We start from the raw sequence: 17733 nt of genomic DNA, 5'->3' as shown, positions 1-17733 counted from the left end.
CACCCCCAAAGCCAATTCTTTCTTTGGCCGCCTCTCCTTCCAGTTCTCTGCTGCCAATGACTGGAACGAACTACAAAAATCTCTGAAACTGGAAACACTTATCTCCCTCACTAGCTTTAAGCACCAACTGTCAGAGCAGCTCACAGATTACTGCACCTGTACATAGCCCACCTATAATTTAGCCCAAACAACTACCTCTTTCCCTACTGTATTTAATTTATTTATTTATTTTGCTCCTTTGCACCCCATTATTTTTATTTCTACTTTGCACATTCTCCCATTGCAAATCTACCATTCCAGTGTTTTACTTGCTATATTGTATTTACTTTGCCACCATGGCCTTTTTGCCTTTACCTCCCTTATCTCACCTCATTTGCTCACATCGTATATAGACTTGTTTATACTGTATTATTGACTGTATGTTTGTTTTACTCCATGTGTAACTCTGTGTCGTTGTATGTGTCGAACTGCTTTGCTTTATCTTGGCCAGGTCGCAATTGTAAATGAGAACTTGTTCTCAACTTGCCTACCTGGTTAAATAAAGGTGAAATAAAAAAAATAAAAATAAAATGTCTGAGTGACCCATTGAGAGCTTACAGAACAGGGCTGTGGTTAGCTGAGTGAAAATGAGGGAAAACTACACTTCCAGAGGACCTATCATCCTTTTACTCCCAGCTCTCTATCTTCTCTTCCTCTGTATACACTGCTAAAGCCACTTTATATCACTCTAACCCTAGGAAAATCTTATCCACCTTCTCCTCCCTCCTTATTCCTACACCCCCTTGCCCTCCCTTCTCCTTCTCTGCGGACGACATTGTCAACCACTTTGAAAAGAAGGTTGACGACATTGGCTCCTCATTCACTCAGCCTATTGAATCCACTGGTCCCACTCACACAGAACTACCCTATGCCTTGACCTCTTTCTCCACTCTCTCTCCAGATGAAATCCTGTGACTGGTGAGGTCTGGCTGCCCGCTCGACCCCACCCCCCCTCCTTTCTCTAGACCATCACTGGAGACCTTCTCCCATTCCTCACTTCCCTCATTAACTCATCCCTGACCGTTGGCTGCGTCCCCTCTGTCTTCAAAATGGTCTTTCCTAAAATTTATATGCAGATGACACTCAACTACTTTTCTTCTTCCCCCCTTCTGACAGTCAGGTGGCGATAGCTACTTTATTGAGGAAAAATGCATTTACTATGCCTGTAATATACTATAAAACGTAATATTTTCACACAGGCCTACTTAAAATGTTTACTATATAGACTGCAGGTATGGGTATTCAGACATGGCCATCACTCATACATATATAAATAAATTCATAAATTAGGATTTTACAAAATCAACATGCTTAACACGGCTCAAAGTAGCCTACACAGTTTGAACTTTCTCATGTTTTTTTATTGTTTTCATACTAAACAAATCAACTCTTTCCACTGTCTTTGAAGTGTGAAGTTAGTGTCTTTTCATAAATTGGATACATTCATATAATGTTCATTTGAAAGAAAACATCTTTGAACTTGGCACTTAGAAAACAACCACAAGGAATTATCACCTTTATTAATTTAGAACAAAATTTACAAATCCATTCAAACAGTCATGTTTTAATACTTTTGTATCTGTTTTTTAAACTCAACTTTAAAAAATTGAGAATATTCAAAATACACTTTTTTAATTTTTTTACCTCAACTCGTGATGTCCATAATTACAAATATGTACATGAAAGTCATTTTCCTCAAGTTGTTTTCCTACATAATTCTTCAGCGGTAAAAAAAACATTTTCTTGCCATCCATATTTACATTCCCTCTCACCATTCACTCTGTATAGCTCACCACAGCCGAGCCTGAAGCCCCATTAATACCTGGTTTTAACATTCGTCCTGTGTCCTGATCTTGTCCACATTCTGATTGGACCCACATTTTCAGACATGCATCTACACATGGTGTTAAAATGTGTCTCTTATCCATCCACTGTGTCTGCATTGTGACCAGACTTCCTGGACCCTCCATGTAAGCAAATTATATGACAGAAATTCTTTCAAAATATATATTTATTTTTAATTCTAAGACACTGTCCAGATCTGTTTACATTTGTAAGATATCCAGATCACGATCAGATCACAATGTGTCTTTTAATCGTCTACACCTGTCTAAAAATGTAGGCACAATCAGAATGTGGACAGCATCAGAACAAAGAATGCATGTTAGAACCAGATATAAATGGGGTTTAAGTGTCTGTGATTGGGCTGAGGCTGAGTGCTCAGATGGAAGTCCCGTGGTTTCCATCAATGGCTTCTGGAATGGGTCCTCCGGGCACTGACTGGTATGACATTGGCGTCTTGACGGGGCTCTGTCGGAAGAGCCCCCCGTTGGGCGCCCTGTGTTTGCAGCGGATAGAGGGCATGGTGGCGCTGCTGAGGGGTAGGGGGAGGGTTCTGCCAGTGCCCCTGCCGAGTGTCCTTCCTGCCCCATGTCCCTCCTGGAGGAAGGTGGTCACAGAGAGCGACCCCCTGTGGTGGCCTGGGTAGTGATCCCGTGAAGGTAGGCCTTCCAGGGACTGGCTGGGCTGCATGCTGCCGATGTCCAGGGCAGAGATCTCGATAGATTGGCCCGCCAGCTGCTTGTGCGCCATGTCCTCGTCTAGGAGGCTGTTCAAACGCTGGTGGACCTGCTCTAGATTCACCTCTTTGTCCTAGAGAGAGGGACAGAGAGAGAGAGGGACAGAGAGAGAGAGAGGGACAGAGAGAGAGAGAGAGAGAGGGAGAGAGAGAGAGAGAGATACACAGGTTGTAAGGGATGAAAAGTGCAAGAAACGTGAAAAGTGAGATGGGGTTGAGAAAGAAAGAAGCAGTGATCATAAATTGTTTGATTTAACAACATGATTAATTATCCACATTGTTGACACTACATTTCCAATTTGAATATTATGAACTTGAATGTTGAATTACTTCAAATCCATATTATTCAACGTCAACACTATGCTACAACCACAAGCTAAGCTGCAAAATCAAGGCGTAATGGTACAACATAAAACCAAATGATTTAATGTGTAATTTCTAAACAAATCTCCTCCAGTAGAAAGCCTTTCTTGAAATGCATGTATCTATGCAGCACACCACTGCACGAAAAGCATCCTTATAAAATGACTGGTTTAGATGGTCATACTGTACAATGTCAATGCATCACACTTTATGGAACAGGATAGACTAAATGTAGGAGACAAGGACTTTCAATCATTTCAATAAATAATTTGTTGAAAGTCTGACTGTATTTTTTGTCATTCAATACTCCGAAATGTGTAATTTGGGGGTGAGAAGCAGCCACAAGTGCCAAAAGAAATGTTAAGGGTAATAGATTTTGCAGAAAAATCTACTGCATAGGAAAACACAGCCAAACATATGGCCTCTTGGCTGCTTCTCCTTCCTCTCATTGTTCCAACATTTCTCACAATGTTTAAATCATACCACAAAGACGAAACACCAAACAACAGGAGAGACCATGGAGTGAGATGACCGGTGAAGCGATACATATCTACTCCTATCCATTGCCCATGCCCCACCCAACCCTATCTGACCCCCACTTCCCCAACCCCATACAGTGCCCCATATATCTCAGGTCTCTCCTGACCTGTGTCAAAAGTCTCTGCCTCCTCCCAGTCTCTCTCTCTGTCTGTCCACATGTCACGCCTGCCTTCCGGTGAAGCACTTGTAATACCATTATATGTCAATGGACCAGAAACCCTTTCCAGACTGTAGTCCTTAGTGACCTGCACAGGATCACAGACAATCATACAGTACGTAAATAACCAGCATGGCTGTGAATCCGGACATTGACATATAATTGCAATAAGACGTCACTCAGAATTACCAGGGATTATTATGTACCGGGGCACAATGTACTACAAATTGTTGTCATATTGCCTGCATATGCGGTCGCTGTCATAAGACTGAAAGAACACCTGCCATTGAAGGTCATGATAGGTTATGACATCTCATGGCAAATTTATAATGGAGTATTACACTATCGGACATTAAATGGGTAATGTTTAAAAGTCCCGTTTCATTTGAAGTGCATCTTTTGAAGGCTTCATAAAGCACCACAAACAGTATATCATGCTTATAATGACTGAACACTCACACTTTGATACCAAGGTAAGTATATTGCTTTACTGAACAACTGGAGTGATACATATCAAACCTAGAGCCTCATTTTTTAACTCTCGCTCAGGGATCTTGAATGTGACCTTCTCATTAAAAAGGCATTACATTACAATGCTCTATAAAGATTCATAATGTGGCATAACTGTGTGACATAACCATCCATTTATTTGTTCACATTTATAAATCCTGTATAAAGCATGAAATGCAGTTATAAATTATTTGTGACCCATTTATGTAGTAATGCTTATAAAGCCTATATGAATGCTTTGTGAAGCCTTCATATGATGCACTTCAAATAAAGTGGGACCGTTTAGGTCATCACTCTTTAATCTAATACTCCATTAATAATATGTAGCAATCATGACAATATTCTTACATTAAGTGCTTTTTTTAATGTTCTCTTTTTGCATTATTGTATCGTCCAATCAAACAGACAAGTCAAAGCTAGCATCTTGTTTGCTCACACTTTAGTTTAGGGATCCATGTCAAGCCTTTGATCTCTGGACACCATATCCACAGAGGCTGTTCAGTCTCTTGCAGGTGCTTTGATAAAGCTATTTGAAAGCAGTAAGACTTGAATGGATGAGCTAAAGGGAGCGTTTGCACGACTGAGGCAGCACATATCTACCCAGAAGTACAACGTTGTTGAATTAGTTGACCAACATAATTGTTGTCATTTTTCATTTCTTTGCTGTCATCATTATTGCCATCCATGAAAATGATGATGATAATGAATTCTCACTTTTCAGCAGAAACAAGCAAAAACAAGCAGTTAATTGCATGTTAATGTTTCTGAATAATCCCTCCAAGGCTCTTTTGAAATACAAAAAATGGAGAGAGGAAGCGCTTCAAACAGGCTACCCAAACTGACTTCTCTCCCACCCAAAGACAAGATGAAACGATCACATCAATTTGGACTATTGTTAGGGCACACCTATAACTGTGTGTACTGGAGCTCTACTAAATCGTGGCTGGTGTCTGTGCCTGGATCCATAAAGTAGAGTGTGGCAGTGGCATCTCTGGGCAGGACCGGGGGACCCGGGGGTCTGGGTCTCGGCCTGGGCCTGGGGAGGGGCAGCAGTGAGTCTGGGCCCTGGGTCGGGGCTGCTTTCTCGGTCACCTCTTTGGGCTGCTCTCGCCGGCAGTGGTTGCTGCTCCACCAGGTCTCCAGTGCGGCCACCAGGCAAGCCAGCAGCAGCCCTGCTGCCAGGATGCAGAACACCCCAGCGAAGCTGTGGAGCCTCAGAGCCCTGCCCTCTGGCTGGGCCTCTGAGTGGCTGTCCAGGTCGCAGCGGCCCTTCCTGGGCCACCATTTCTGCTTCAGGATGTCCAGGTCCCCTTTCTCCTGCAGTTCCAGGATCCTGACAAACACAGATATAAGAGTTTTATTGTTCTTTGTCTGCACTGAAAGCACTCGGGTGAGTAGCGCGCTAGAGCGAATTCCCTATTCAAACAGTTGTGATAGGATTAAATTAAATAGAGAGAATTACATTGGACTCAGTTGTGAAAATGACAGATTACTGGTAGAGGAGACCCACTGGGCACAGACATCAATTCAATGTCTATTCCACGTTGCTTCAATGTCATTTCATTGAAATGATGTTTAAACAACGTTAATTCAACCAGTGTTTGCCCAGTAGGGATGTTTAATTAATGTAAAATAATGCAATGTAGAGAAGTTACTGTGTAACCTACCTAGGGCTGTGGCAGTCATGAAATTTGGTCAGCCGGTGATTGTCAAGCAAATAACTGCCGGCCTCGTGGTAATTGACCGTTAATTAACATTAATACATTTAGCCACTGATGCAGACCGTTGGAACATCTACATTTTAAAAAGCCTACACCATTCACAATAAATCTATTATTTATTTTTGACAGTTCAAAAGAAACATGATATGAATAAAATGTAGTCTATTTCAGAATAACAAGTCACGAGTTGTCCTTATGTTAGGCCCTAATCTGGCTATGCCATATGGCTGTGGGCTACACCAGTTCATTTACCAGACAAGATTTGCTTTGAATTCCGTGGCATTATTTTATATTATTTTATAGCATGAAAAATACAAATGAACATAGCTGAATCAAATAGAAAGGATATTTTCTCCAAACGATTTCTGAGGAAGTGCGCATATGCGGTGGCTATTCTGTGTTGAGCGGTTAACAAACAAACAGGTCCTCCTTTATGCTTAATTTAGAGTTGTTTAGTTGTGATACAAACGTTGGGCTACTTGTTTTGATTTTTAAAACATTCTAAGGCTGCATGACGTGACTCTAATGATGATTTGAATAAAGTGACTGGAAAGAAATGAGCTCTGCTTTGTTTCTTACGTAGGCTGCACACACCTCATCAGTCTCTCATTCCCAAGTTGACAAGCACTTGATAATATTCTTACCTGGACTTGAATTTTCTGGCGGCATCCCCCTTGAGTGGCTGTAATGCCTGCTAAAAAAATCCACGCCTTTAGCGGCCAAAGTGGCCATTGTGCCCTAGGGCTGAATATAATAGTTATAATTCCCTTCTCCCGGCTGCCAATCGCTGTGCTCCGAAGCACCTCTCACTCACATGGCTCTCTCAGATATCTCAATTCCTATTAGCCAATGCCCGCCATGTCCTTCTGACAGGCATCTGAGATCTTAAGTACACTACAAGTGAAGACAGACACATCGGGGATGCAACTGCTGCATCCATCTTATTGAATTCCAAGGCGCATATTGAAGATGTTAGAAGAACTGTCCACATTCACTTTTTGTCAGTCAACAAGATGAGTCGGCCCAAATTAATACAGCCACTCTCATCAAAAAACATTTTAAAAGCAATGAGACTGATGCAACAGATCAGACTGTTTATCTTAAAATGTTGATAAACTAGTAGGTTATGTCTTCACAACTATAAGCACAGCAATGCTCATCAGGCAGTAGGCTATAAGCCCAAATGTTCCAAAGTGCAATCAATTAGAGGGAAATCACTCAAAAGTGACCGCAAATGCGATTATGCATGTAATGCTTTATTATAAAGGTGCATTTTTATGGTGAAAAGGATTTCCCCCTAACTTGAAACTCAAGCACCACCTATGTATGCCAGTTAGGCTCTACACCGGTAGTAAAGCCGATTCAAGTGCTTAATTTTAAGAAGTTATTGGCCACTTTAGTTGTGATACAAACCTTATTAAAACATATAGGCCTATGGGCTAGGCTACATGAGGTGTGCGACTGTGATTTGAAAAAGTTGCAAAAAAGGCATGCACTCTTTATTGCCTCGCGCTGGACATAATTCACAAGACATAATAGCCTACATCATTTAAATGAAAGGCTACATCATTCAAGTGAAAGGCTAAAATTGTAAGCCATCAGACCATTCTTTAATTAATGTACTAAATAATATATGTGTGGAATTAATTTTGATTTAGAATGGACCATTTTTATGCACCTGTCTCGGAACAGGGGCAGGGTAAAAAATACTGTCATCTATGTACTTAAATAGCGAATGGAGGGCACTTAACCTGTTGTTAATTTTCATGCCAGCCAGGTAGACTATACTCCTGTTGTAAAGCGAAGCAATGTGCTTAATATTAAGAAAGTTGAGAAATAAATATAGTAGGCCTAGCCTATAGAAAGCTGATGGTATCCTCCTCTTTTTAATAGAGGCCATCAAACTCTGTTTTCTCACCCAACTGCATTGCCTATAGAAATGTTGCATGAGCATTAGCTCATAGGCTCTCATGAAGTGTTTAATTTGATTTTCGATTATGTTTTCATTGACGTCAGAGTGATTAGTTGGACAATAGAGTGCTGAGTACCAGGCAGTTAGTAGGTAGGCTACTATGACCATCAGCAGCATCAGAGCTTGGAGAAGCCTAGTTACCATGACTAAACGTTCACATGGAATTTGACTGCGGTCATGACTGCCGGTGTGGCGGTAATAATTGCTCACAACAAGCGCCCGTCCCCTCTGTTACAAGGGGAGTTATTGCTGATTTAAGGTGAAATTACCAACCCTATTACGGTCAACCATGTCACTTTAATAGTTGTCTTTTATATTATTGTTTTATACCTCTGGAGTTGGGAAAACATGTTTGTTATGAAGTTGAACATATACACTATATGATAGAATATTCAAATTAGGTGAAATAAAGAGATGTTTCTGATAGAATTACACTACCAATATACTACCTAAAAGGCACTGAATTTGTGGAATGACACAGGTAAGTGTGAATATACAGTTCAGTAGCTTATGTGGTGTGTGTGGTTGTGAAGGGGGATAAATAAAGATCCTGTGAGAAGCCATCACCTTGGGTGGGAGAGATGAACTGTCTTTGTTCACGTTTCAGCCACTTTGCCATCATTCTCTTATATCCATTCTCATCCATACTGTAAGCGTACTAATGGGCTCTCTGTAGTCTTTCATCATCAGGCTGGCAGTGCTTGTTTAACTCGTTTCAAAACCAATTCATTTTAAAGAGTCACCATTTTCCAGGCCACCGTCTTAGTTTAAAACATTTCTAGCCTATCTACCTATGGGTAACAGAGTTGGTGTGTTATGCTCAATCCACTCAGTTTCTCACCACAAAACACCAGAAATTTGCACAAAAAATACTCTATGACTTGACACTATGACTTGACTATAAGACACTATGACTTGACTATAAGATGTTCAATGTTCATTTTTAAAGAAGCATTCTAGCTGTCCTGGTAGACTTTCAGTCATTGTGCTAATGCTAGTCAGCAATGGCTCGCGAAACTACCTTCAACTTACTTCAAACTGCAAGCTGAAACATACCCTATTTATCTATCAGTTCAGGGCTTAATTGCCAAAATCTTGCACCATCCCTTTAAGTTTACGTAACAGGGTTGACCTTAAACCTGAGGGAAAAATGTACATTTATTATTAATCACATGAAATAAATAATCACCTTTAGAAATAAATTAGGCATTTCCCCAAAATAACTAGGGCTTTACAATGATGGCTCCTGAGTGGCGTAGCGGTCTAAGGCACTGCATCTCAGCGCAAGAGGTGTCACTATAGTTCCTGCTTCAAATCCAGGCTGTATCACATCCAGCTGTGATTAGGAGTCCCATAGGGCAGTGCACAATTGGCCCAGTGTCATCCAGCTTTGGCTAGGATAGGTGGTCATTGTAAATAAGAACTGACTTAACTGACATGCCTCGTTAAATAAATGATGGTGGAAATGTGGATTAAAATCTTCCTAGAAGTTGGACAAACATAATGTGGGACATGCCAAACTGGTAAACAAATTTAATTTAAAGGAGTGGCTGCGGTTTGGAACCCTTTTTGATTGCAAAAAATCCTAAACTTCTGCACTGCATGTTCGGAATTCTCAACTTTCCACACGGTCTACTTGTTCTGCTTCCGAGAGAACAAGCCACTCTGGCGAATTTCAGCGATGAATGGAGAATGATACTCAATAAATAAAGTTAGATCAATGCTGAATTAATGTCTGAAAGATCACATAAGGATAGTATTCTACATAACATAACAGAACAGAACAGAATATAATAGCATAATATAACATTACAGTAAGACAAAAAAACACCACCTACTTTCTTATGAGATTTTAGGATGATTGTGTGAATGGTCTCACAAAACTCAACAGTGCGTCACTAGGCAAAATATGTACTTTGATTAAAACAAAACACAGTTATTCTATAGTTTGTTAACATAATCTGCGCTCAAATTTGCTCACAGTACATAACTAAAACAACACTGTACTTTGAAACAACACTGTACTCTGAGGTGCTGACCTGTTGCACCCTCTACAACCACTGCGATTATTATTATCATCTATGACTGTTTGAACATCTAGGCCATGTTCTGTTATAATCTCCACCCGGCACAGCCCGAAGAGGACTGGCCACCCCTCAGAGCCTGGTTCGTCTCTAGGTTTCTTCCTAGGTTCTGGTCTTTCTAGGGAGTTTTTCCTAGCCACCGTGCTTATACATCTACATTGCTTGCTGTTTGGGGTTTTAGGCTGGGTTTCTGTACAGTACTTTGTGACATTGGCTGATGTAAAAAAGGGCTTTATAAATACATTTGATTGATTGACTGTACATAACTCAAGATCTAAATGCCTAATCCAATGAAACTGATTAAAATCAAATTGTTGGCATGAAGATGCTGCGTGGACTTTTCACTGGAAAAACTTGAAGAATTGTCATTCACAATAATTGACAGAAACATGATACGGATTTAAAGAAACATGATGCGCAGAACTTGATACAGATTGCAGATTTGCTCTGGGAAGAGGCATCCAGGGGGGCGAGACAGGGGCGGAATGGGGTGGTTTCCTTCAGAATTGAGTCTCTGCCTTTATTTGAATGAAAAACCACCATTGGAATTTGTGACATGGTTTAGCTTTGTTATAGCATAGGTGTATGTAATGGGTTGGCGGGAAGGGGGCACTCACTTCTGGGAGAAGAGGTCTCTGTAAGGGCTGCCGTGCTGCAGGGCCAGGCCATAGCCCTTACTGCTCATACTGTTGCCGGTCACCGTCAGGGTGCAGTCATCATCTGTCAGAGCAGCATACTCTACCACAGCCATGTCCCACAGGAAGGCAAAGGAATCTCTCTTCGCCTGGGGAAGGATATACACAGGGGTTACATTGAGGGGAGATCGGACTAAATGGGGGAAACAGAAATGTACATAGAAACACACATGCATCACCAGCCTTAAGCACAAACTTAACCAGAGTCTATTTTCAAGTCCATGACAGTCAGTCATAACCAGTCAGTGCTGTTCACTGTGGCATTAGCTAATGTGAACAAGGTAGTTTTCAGTAGGAGTGATAATGGCACATCTGCGTTATCAGGGTACAAAGCGGTAGTCTGGCCAGATCGCTTGACCATGAAATTTATCCAGACTAACAAGAACAGCAACAGAATCTCTTAAATTCTTGCTGAGTGTGAATTTGTTTTGCTCTGTTTATCCTGGCGCTTTCCCAATAGTCCCAGATATTTCAAGGTAATGTCATTATTTCCCAAATAGAACTCTAAGCAGCCTGTCTGTAGACATATTTGTTGAACTGCACAAGGTCTTGAAGGAAAACTCCAAAACTAAACTCTAAAAGAAAGTCAGAAAAAAGTAATTTCCCATCGGATTCTTAAATCTTCTCATTTACCATTCGCACTGAACAGTATCTCAGTTCAAATCACTAAGATACTTTTTGGTTTAATGGCTATACAGATGTAGGATCTTAATTTGAAACAGTTTGCTACAGCAGGAAAAGAATCCTGCAGTAACAGGAAATGTGAACCAGTGGAGGCTGCTGAGGGGAGAACGGCTCATAATAATGGCCAGAGCCGAGGGGATGGAATGGCATCAAACACCTGGAAACCATGTGTTTGATGAATTTGATACCATTCCACTGATTCCGCTCCAGTCATTACCACGAGCCCATTCTCCCTAATTAAGGTGCTACCAACCTCCTGTGATGTGAACTATTATGTGGATTACAATTAATGAACATTTTTTGTAGGGGTTGATATATTTTTTTGTAAGGGTTGATACATTTTTTGGTTGGGCAAACTTAAGAAGTATTTTTAAACCTTGAACACACATTTTTCTGCTGGTTTAATTCATGGAAGATACCTCAGGATACTCTGTCTGTGTCCTGCTGGGAGTGTGTGTGTGTGTGTGTCTGTTTATTACTGTGATTATTCTGAATTACCATTCACACTGAACTTCATCTCAGTTCAAATGACTCTTATACATTTGGTTAAATTACTCTACTCTTGTCAACACAAATATCAATAATTTAATTTTAAGCACAAAAACACTAAGCAATTTCCCTCACTAAGAATCTGGTTTAATTTACCATTACACCAAGTATCTGCAGAACACTACGGGTATTGGCTGAACAAATGACAATTAGCAGCTCAAAACATCCTGATGTTTAATGACAAGCGTGTGTGACTAGACTCTGTTATAACTAATTTGTTTAATTACTAAAACATTTATAAGGTTGATTTGTCTCTGTACTGCTGTATGTTTGTGCTAGGCTTTGAGATATTCATTTCAGCTGAACCATTAACTTTAATCAGGAAAAATTTAAAAAGCCACACCATTCTATTGTCTCTCTACGGACATCATAATATGCCCTGCATAGTTCCGTTTTTGTGTGCGTCCTGAAAGTACTTTCGCTTGTATAGCTGAAGTGATTTAGAAAAAAACGTCTACCAATCATTTTCACTCATCTGGAAAAACATTGTTAGGAGGCTCCACTTTGCTGAAATCGATGAATTCAGACATGGCTGTTCCTGAGCTCACCTTGCGGATGCCTTCAGAGGGGCTGGAGACTGAGTGTTCATGTCCGTTGTTCTTGTTGATGGTTCTCCAGAGCTCAGCGAAGGTGCTGTCCTGCTCCAGAGCGTTGGTGCCTTTGGCTCTGAAGTACTCGTATACGGCTGAGTCTCTCACTGTTCCGTAGGCTAGGTCCATCTGCTTGGACAAGTCCTGGAACGTCCTATGGAAGGGAGCAAAGGAAATGGGTTACATGTGGGGTAAGGTGTGCTGTTGGAGGACGCCCTATGCGACCAGAATGATGCATTTGTCAATACATTTTTCGTTTTCAAGAATACACAGTGCACTGGATTCATTCTAAACCAACTCACCCCAGTTATGCTTCTTACATGCATTTGTGATCTAATGCGTAACTTCAGGTATGCAAATGTTCTCTTACTTCAGCTATGCAAACGTTCTATTTTCAGGGTAACTTGGACACAGCACCTCTAAATGCATACCAGTAGAAAACTGAAACTGGAATTTAACCACACAGACAAATATCGCCTTTAGGACTTGAACTTGTGCCTCTGTATCTTTTCAAGTCCTCTAACTTGCTGGAAAGGGATGAAGAAAATAATGCATAGGTAATGTTAAATGCCGTGTTGATGCCTTGTCAAAGAAAAATAAGAATTGAAAAATAAGACTCAATAATGTATCTTCTCCAGTGTTGTTTGTGCACTGTACAATACATGTATTTTCAGATACATGACAGGAAAAGTTAAGAACGCCATTATTGCAAATATATGTACAGTGCATTTGGAAAGTATTCAGGCCCCTTCACTTTTTCCACATTTTGTTTCGTTACAACTTATTCTAAAATGAATGAAATATAACATTTTCCTCATCAATCTGCACACAATACCCCATAAAATCAATGCGAAAACAGGTTTTAAGAAATTCTTGCAAAAAAAAAAATCTTGAATAACTTATTTGCATAAGTAATTCAGACCATCTGCCGATGAGAGTCGAAATTCAGCTCAGGTGCATCCTGCTTCCATTGATCATCCTTGAGGTGTTCCAACAACTTGATTGGAGTCCACCTGTTGTAAATTAAATTGATTGTACATGATTTGGAAAGGCACACAACTGTCAATATAATTTTTTAACCTTTATTTAACTATGCAAGTCAGTTAAGAACAAATACTTATTTTCATTGACGGCCAAGGAACAGTGGATTAATTAACGGCCTTGTTCAGGGGCAGAACGACAGATGTTTACCTTGTCAGCTCAGGGATTCAATCTTGCAACCTTTTGGTTACTAGTCCAATGCTCTAACCACTAGGCTACCTGCTGCAGGCTGTTGGGTGGCTTCCTGCTGTTGACAGTGCATGTCAGAGCAAAAACCAAGCATGAGGTTGAAGGAATTGTCCATAGAGCCAATTGACAGGTTTGTGTCGAGGCACAAATCTGGGGAAGGGTACCAAAATATTTCTTAAATGGAAGAAGTTTGTAAACACCAAGACTCTTCCTAGAGCTGGCCGCCCGGCCAAACTGAGCAATCAGGGGAGAAGGGCGTCGGTCAGGGAGGTGACCAAGAAGGTGACCAAGAATTAATTCATGATGGCTCTGACAGAGATGGTCGCCTCGCTTCGCATTCTTAGGAAACTGTGTAGAATTTTTTTTTTTTTAATGTATTATCTCTTACATTGTTACCCCAGGAAATCTTAAGTCTTATTACATACAGCCTGGAAGAACTATTGGATATAAGTGCACCGTCAACTTACCAACATTACGACCAGGAATACGACTTTCCCGAAGCGGATCCTCTGTTGGACCACCACCCAGTACAACGGATTTAATCCCAGTAGCCGACCCAAAATAACGGCGCCACAGAAGGGGCAGACAGAGCGGCCTCCTGGTCAGGCTCCATAGACGTGCACATCGCTCACCGCTCCCGAGCAAACTACTCACCAATGTCTAGTCTCTTGACAACAAGGTAGACGAAATTCGGGCAAGGGTTGCCTTCCAGAGAGACATCAGAGATCGTAACATTCTCTGTTTCACGGAAACATGGCTCACTCAGGATATGTAATCAGAGTCGGTACAGCCACCCGGTTTCTTCATGCATCGCGCCGACAGAAACAAACATCTCTCTGGTAAGAAGAAGGGCAGGGGTGTATGCCTTATGATTATAGATTTGTGGTGTAATCATAACAAAATACAGGAACTCAAGTCCTTTTGTTCACCTGACCTAGAATTCCTTACAATTCCTTACCATCAAATGCAACCGCATAATCTACCAAGAGAATTCTGTTTGATTATAATCACAGCCGTGTATATCCCCCCCCCCCCCCCAAGCAGACACCTCGACGGCCCTGAAAGACCTTCACTGGACTCTATGTAAACTGGAAACCATATATCCTGAGGCTGCATTTATTGTAGCTGGGGATTTTAACAAAGCTAATCTGAAAACAAGGCTCCCTAAATTATATCAGCAAATTGAATGCGCGACTCAAGCTGGCAGAATTCTGGATCATTGCTACTCTAACTTTTGTAACGCATACAAAGCCCTCCTGCTCCTTTTGGCAAATCTGACCACGACTCCATTTTTTAAAATTTGTTCCCTGCCTATAGACAGAAACTAAACCTGGAAACGTCTGTGCTCAGGTCTATTCAACACTAGTCCAACCAATCGGATTCCACGCTTCAAGACTGCTTCGATCTCGTGGTCTGGGATATGTTCCGGATAGCCTAAGACAAGAAATGTATACGCTGACTCGGTGAGCGAGTTTATTAGCAAATGCATTGGTGATGTTGTACCCACAGTGACTATTAAAACCTTCCCTAACCAGAAACCATGGATTGATGGCAGCATTCACGCAAAACTGAAAGCGCAAACCACGGCTTTTAATCACGGCAAGGTGACCGGAAACATGACCGAATACAAACAGTGTAGCAATTCCCTCCGCAAGGCAATCAAACAAGCTAAGCGTCAGTATAGAGACAAAGTAGAGTCGCAATTCAACAGCTCAGACATGAGACGTTTGTGGCAGGGTCTACAGTCAGTCATGGATTACAAAAAGAAAACCAGCCCCGTCATGGACACCGACATCTTGCTCCCAGAAAAATTAAACAACTTCTTTGCTCGCTTTGAAGACAATACAGTGCCACTGACAAGGCCCGCTACCAAAACATGTGGGCTCTCCTTCACCGTGGCCAACGTGAGTTAACCCTCGCAAGGCTGCCGGCCCAGATGGCATCCCCAGCCGAGTCCTCAGAGCATGCGCAGACCAGCTGGCTGGTGTGTTTATGGACATATTCAATCAATCCCTATCCCAGTCTGCTGTGCACACATGCTTCAAGAGGGCCACCATTGTTCCTGTTCCAGAGAAAGCTAAGGTAACTGAGCTAAATGACTATCGCCCCATAGCACTCACTTCTGTCATCATGAAGAGCTTTGAGAGACTAGTCAAGGATCATATCACCTCCACCCTATCTACACCCTAGACCCACTCCAATTTGCTTACCGCCCCAATAGGTCCACAGACGACGCAATCGCAATCACACTGCACACTGCCCTAACCCATCTGGACAAGAGGAATACCTATGTAAGAATGCTGTTAATCGACTACAGCTCAGCATTTAACACCATAGTACCCCCCAAACTCATCATTAAGCTCGAGACCCTGGGTCTCGACCCCGTCCTGTGCAACTGGGTTCTGGACTTTCTGTCGGGCCACCCCCAGGTGGTGAAAGGTAGGTAACAACATCTCCACTCCACTGATCCTCAACACTGGGGCCCCACAAGGGTGCATTCTCAGCCCTCTCCTGTACTCCCTGTTCACCCATGACTGCATGGCCATGCACGCCTCCAACTCAATCATCAAGTTTGCAGACAACACTACAGTGGTAGGCTTGGTTAACAACAACGATGAGACGGCCTACAGGGAGGAGGTGAGGGCCCTCGGAGTGTGATGTCAGGAAAATAACCTCACACTCAACGTCAACAAAACAAAGGAGATGATCGTGGACTTCAGGAAACAGCAGAGGGAGCAACCCCCTATCCACATCGACGGGTCAGTAGTGGAGAAGGTGATGAAAGAAGATGAACGTTTTAAGTTCCTCTGTGTCCACATCACGGACAAACTGAATTGGTCCACCCACACAGACAGCGTGGTGAAGAAGGCGCAACAGCACCTCTTCAACATCATGAGGCTGAAAAAAATGTGACTTGTCACCGAAAACACTCACAAACTCTTACAGATGCACAATTGAGAGCATCCTGTCAGGCTGTATCACAGCCTGGTACGGCAACTGCTCCGCAAACAACCGTAAGGCTCTCCAGAGGGTGGTGCGGTCTGCACAACGCATCACCGGGGGAAAACTACCTGCCCTCCAGGACACCTACATCACCCGATGTCACAGGAAGGCCAAAAAGATCATCAAGGACAATAACCACCCGAGCCACTGCCTGTTCACCCCACAGTCATCCAGAAGGCGAGGTCAGTACAGGTGCATCAAAGCTGGGACCGAGAGACTGAAAAACAGCTTCTATCTCAAGGCCATCAGATTGTTAAACAGCCATCATTAACATTGAGTGGCTGCTGCCAACATACAGACTCAAATCTCTAGCCACTTCAATAATTAATAATTGGATGTAATAAATTAGTCACTAGTCACTTTAAACAATGCCACTTTATATAATGTTTACATACCCTCCATTACTCATCTCATATGTTTATACTGTACTCTATACCATCTACTGCATCTTGCCTATGCCGCACGGCCAACACTCATCCATATTTAGAATATATGTACATATTCTTATTCCATCCCCTTACATTGTGTGTAGAAGGGAGTTGTTGTGAAATTGTTAGATTACTTGTTAGATATTACTGCACTGTCGGACCTAGAAGCACAAGCATTTCGCTACACTCGCATTAACATCTGCTAACCATGTGTATGTGACCAATGCAATTTGATTTGATTTGAGAGACCGGACATGCAGCACATTGAACGTCACAAATAGAACCAATTTCTATTTTAGCGTCTGGACACGAAGACGCTCGCTGATGCACGCGAGCAGTTTGGGTGCAATGATTTGAATCCTTTTGTCACTCTGACAGACCTCCAGAGTTCCTCTGTGGAGAGGGGAGAACCTTCCAGAAGGACAACCATCTCTGCAGCACTCCACCAATCAGGTCTTTATGGTAGAGTGGCCAGACAGAAGCCACTCCTCAGTAAAAGGCACATAACAGCCCACTTGGAGTTTTCCAAAATATATCAAAAGGACTCTCAGACCATGAGAAACAAGATTCTCTGGTCTGATGAAACCAAT

General features: G+C 42.0%; 1 protein-coding gene across 3 annotated transcripts in view; it reads right to left on the bottom strand.

The window, feature by feature from the left end:
* Positions 1 to 1526: 1526 nt before the first annotated feature.
* Positions 1527 to 17733, bottom strand: part of LOC110532683 (glutamate receptor ionotropic, delta-1) — a 341013-nt gene continuing 324806 nt past the window's right edge. For 2 of the 3 annotated variants that reach the window (XM_090241098.1, XM_090241100.1), the window contains 4 exons: positions 12441 to 12636; positions 10582 to 10748; positions 5280 to 5520; positions 1527 to 2691 (listed from right to left, as the gene is read on the bottom strand). In XM_090241098.1, coding sequence (XP_090097224.1) covers positions 2260 to 2691; positions 5280 to 5520; positions 10582 to 10748; positions 12441 to 12636 — 1036 coding nt within the window. In that variant the 3' untranslated portion in view covers positions 1527 to 2259. Of the gene's footprint in view, positions 2692 to 3626; positions 3766 to 5279; positions 5521 to 10581; positions 10749 to 12440; positions 12637 to 17733 lie in introns of all 3 variants that reach the window. The other variant, XM_090241106.1, reaches the window with a different exon arrangement.

The sequence above is a fragment of the Oncorhynchus mykiss genome, chromosome 1, assembly GCF_057628025.1.
Source record: "Oncorhynchus mykiss isolate SJ-2025 chromosome 1, ASM5762802v1, whole genome shotgun sequence".
In the NCBI taxonomy this organism is placed as follows: domain Eukaryota; kingdom Metazoa; phylum Chordata; class Actinopteri; order Salmoniformes; family Salmonidae; genus Oncorhynchus; species Oncorhynchus mykiss.
The sequence above is the reverse complement of the archived record's forward strand: the minus strand, read 5'-3'. Positions and strand labels throughout refer to the sequence as shown.